This window comes from Loa loa (assembly GCF_000183805.2).
Source record: "Loa loa unplaced genomic scaffold supercont3.990, whole genome shotgun sequence".
In the NCBI taxonomy this organism is placed as follows: Eukaryota; Metazoa; Nematoda; class Chromadorea; order Rhabditida; family Onchocercidae; genus Loa; species Loa loa.
The window spans coordinates 3,443-6,020 of record NW_018109170.1 but is presented as its reverse complement, the minus strand read 5'-3'; the positions used below and the strand labels follow the sequence as shown (position 1 = coordinate 6,020).

Here is a 2,578-nt window from a genome sequence, read left to right as displayed (position 1 = left end):
AATAATAATAATAATAATAATAATAATAATAATAATAATAATAATAATAATAATAATAATAATAATAATAATAATAATAATAATAATAATAATAATAATAATAATAATAATAATAATAATAATAATAATATAACAGTAATAATAATAGTAATAAATAATAATAATAATAATAATGGTAATAATGATAATAATGATAACCATATTGAGGATGATAATAACAGTGATGGTGATAATGCCAACAATATTATTTTGCAAAAGTGGTAACAGTATATATGGGGTAGGAGAAGGAAGATGATGAAGATAAAATTAATTATTGTAATTATTACTATTCCTAATTGTGCTCATTCACTTCAAAGCATTTTCAAATTCCAATCAATAATATATCAGTATTATTGCTTTAAAATGATACAGTACTTTAACAGCTATCTCATACGAATAAACTACTGTTGAAATTTCAAAGATTAATTTTAATTTGAAAATTTTTGCTGATAATTATTATGATAATTTAAAGATAAACAAACAGTAATCTTTTTTGTTTTATTATCTATTTCATTATAATACAATTCGTCTTTTTCATAGGCTTTTCTGACAATTTTTTGACTTTTAAATTGGAAAGAAATTAATTTGTTATTAATTAATATTTTTGATTCATCGAAACTTTCCAAATCAAAAATTATTCCCATTTAAATAATTTTTGGTGTTTTTCAATTTTTTTCATTCTTAGGTAGGTATCAGAAATGTGAAATTTCGGTAAATTTGAGGATGTTTTATCGAATCTAAATTGAATTTGAATTTAAAATCTGTGATGATGAAATTTCGAGATGAGAAAAGAGAGACGAGATCAGAAATGATATCAATACAGATGATATCGATGATATCAATGTTAAATGTTTATTCAATGATTCGTCAAGGTGGTGGGAATTAGAATTCTAATATGTAATTATAATTAATGATCAAATTTTGGAAATGATTGCTGTATCAAAAAAAAGAAAGGAAAAAACAACGAACAAACTTATTTGAGGCTTGACAAGAAAGAAGTTTTATTAAGAAGTGTATGTGTATGTGTGTGTGTGTGTGTGTGTGTGTATGTGTGTGTGTGTGTGCGTGCGTGTGTGTGTATGTCTGTGTGTGCATGTGTTTATGTGTTGTGTATGTATAATGATGTTAACAAGAGAGAAATCATTTAGATATATCAGATGAGGCTCCTCTTGTAATCAAATTTAAACAAAAATATTGTGAAATGCTTTAAAAAAGGAGCCAAAGATGGCTAAGCCAAACATTTGTTAAGGAACAGCCAAAGATAGCCAAGCCAAATATTTGTTGAAGAAGAGCCAAAGATAGCCAAGTTAAATTGTTTATTTCATAAATATAAATACATATATTGACACTTCACATATATTTCATTCCAAATTTTCACTTTTTTCTCCAAAAATGAAAAATTTTTCATTTGGAAGTAAGCATGTTGACAGACACGAACACATAGACACATAGACATACACACACTAAACAGACCGACACCGACATACACATATACACTGTACAGACCAACACCTACACACACACACTACAGACCTACATACACCGAACAGACCGACACACACACATTGGACATATGGACATATACACACACACGCACACACACACATGCACACACACACACACGCACACACACACGCACACACACACATACCATCATGAGAAGGAAAACGAACTGTTAATTTTATAAAATCAATAAATTTAATCCAGTGAAGATTATGTAAAAAGTTGGTATCATAGAAAAGGATAGATCTGTTAAAGAGCGCCTCTTTAACTATTCCGCCCATAAGTGACAAAGTGAAAAAACTAATTAATAATTAATTTATTTCAATTCGTAACGCTATGTGATGGAATAATGAAATGTAATTAATTTGCTATGCAATAACTTAATAAATTATTAAAATTTTTTAAAATTACTTTTTGCATTTTCATGCAAAAAAATGCAAAATTTCTATTTAATGAATGGATTAATTAAAGAAGTAATAGCAATAACCTATTAATTAGCAATTAATTCATTTAAAAACAAAAGGAAAAAAAGGAGAAGAAAAAGAATTGATTAATTGATTGGAATTAATTTGAAATAAATATGAGAAAAAAAAGAACTTTCTACAATATAGCAATGAGTTTTATCCTATTAATGTTAACATTTTAAAATTAAAATTTAAAATTTTAATTTTTCAATAAAAAAAATTAGACCATACTTTCAGTATCTTTAAAGTTATTAGAAGAAATCGTCGGTCTTCCGACCACTAATTCAACTAATGTATCTTGTCGCCTAAGTATAGTGGCTATTTGTTGTGGACTCATTCCATATACATTGATTCCACGAATCCTCAATAAATGATCACCTGGACGCAAACGTTTATCCTGAAAAAAAAAAATTAAAATAAAAAAATAAAAAAATTTGTGACGACAAAAAAAAAAAAAAAACGAAAAAAGAAAAAAATAAAATTAGACATGAAATTCTTATATTATATGATTTATTCGTTTATTTTTTTCTTCTGCTTATTTTTACTTTTTATCATTACTTTATCAGCAAACC

At 25.8% G+C, this 2,578-nt stretch overlaps 1 protein-coding gene across 1 annotated transcript in view; it reads right to left on the bottom strand.

Moving 5' to 3' along the window:
• Positions 1 to 2,226: 2,226 nt before the first annotated feature.
• The window catches only part of LOAG_19034 (hypothetical protein), a gene marked incomplete at both ends in the record, with an annotated part of 2,138 nt that continues 1,786 nt past the window's right edge, over positions 2,227 to 2,578 (bottom strand). The window contains one exon of the mRNA XM_020451690.1: positions 2,227 to 2,403. Within this exon, the coding sequence (XP_020304508.1) occupies positions 2,227 to 2,403 (177 nt within the window). The remainder of the gene's footprint in view (positions 2,404 to 2,578) is intronic.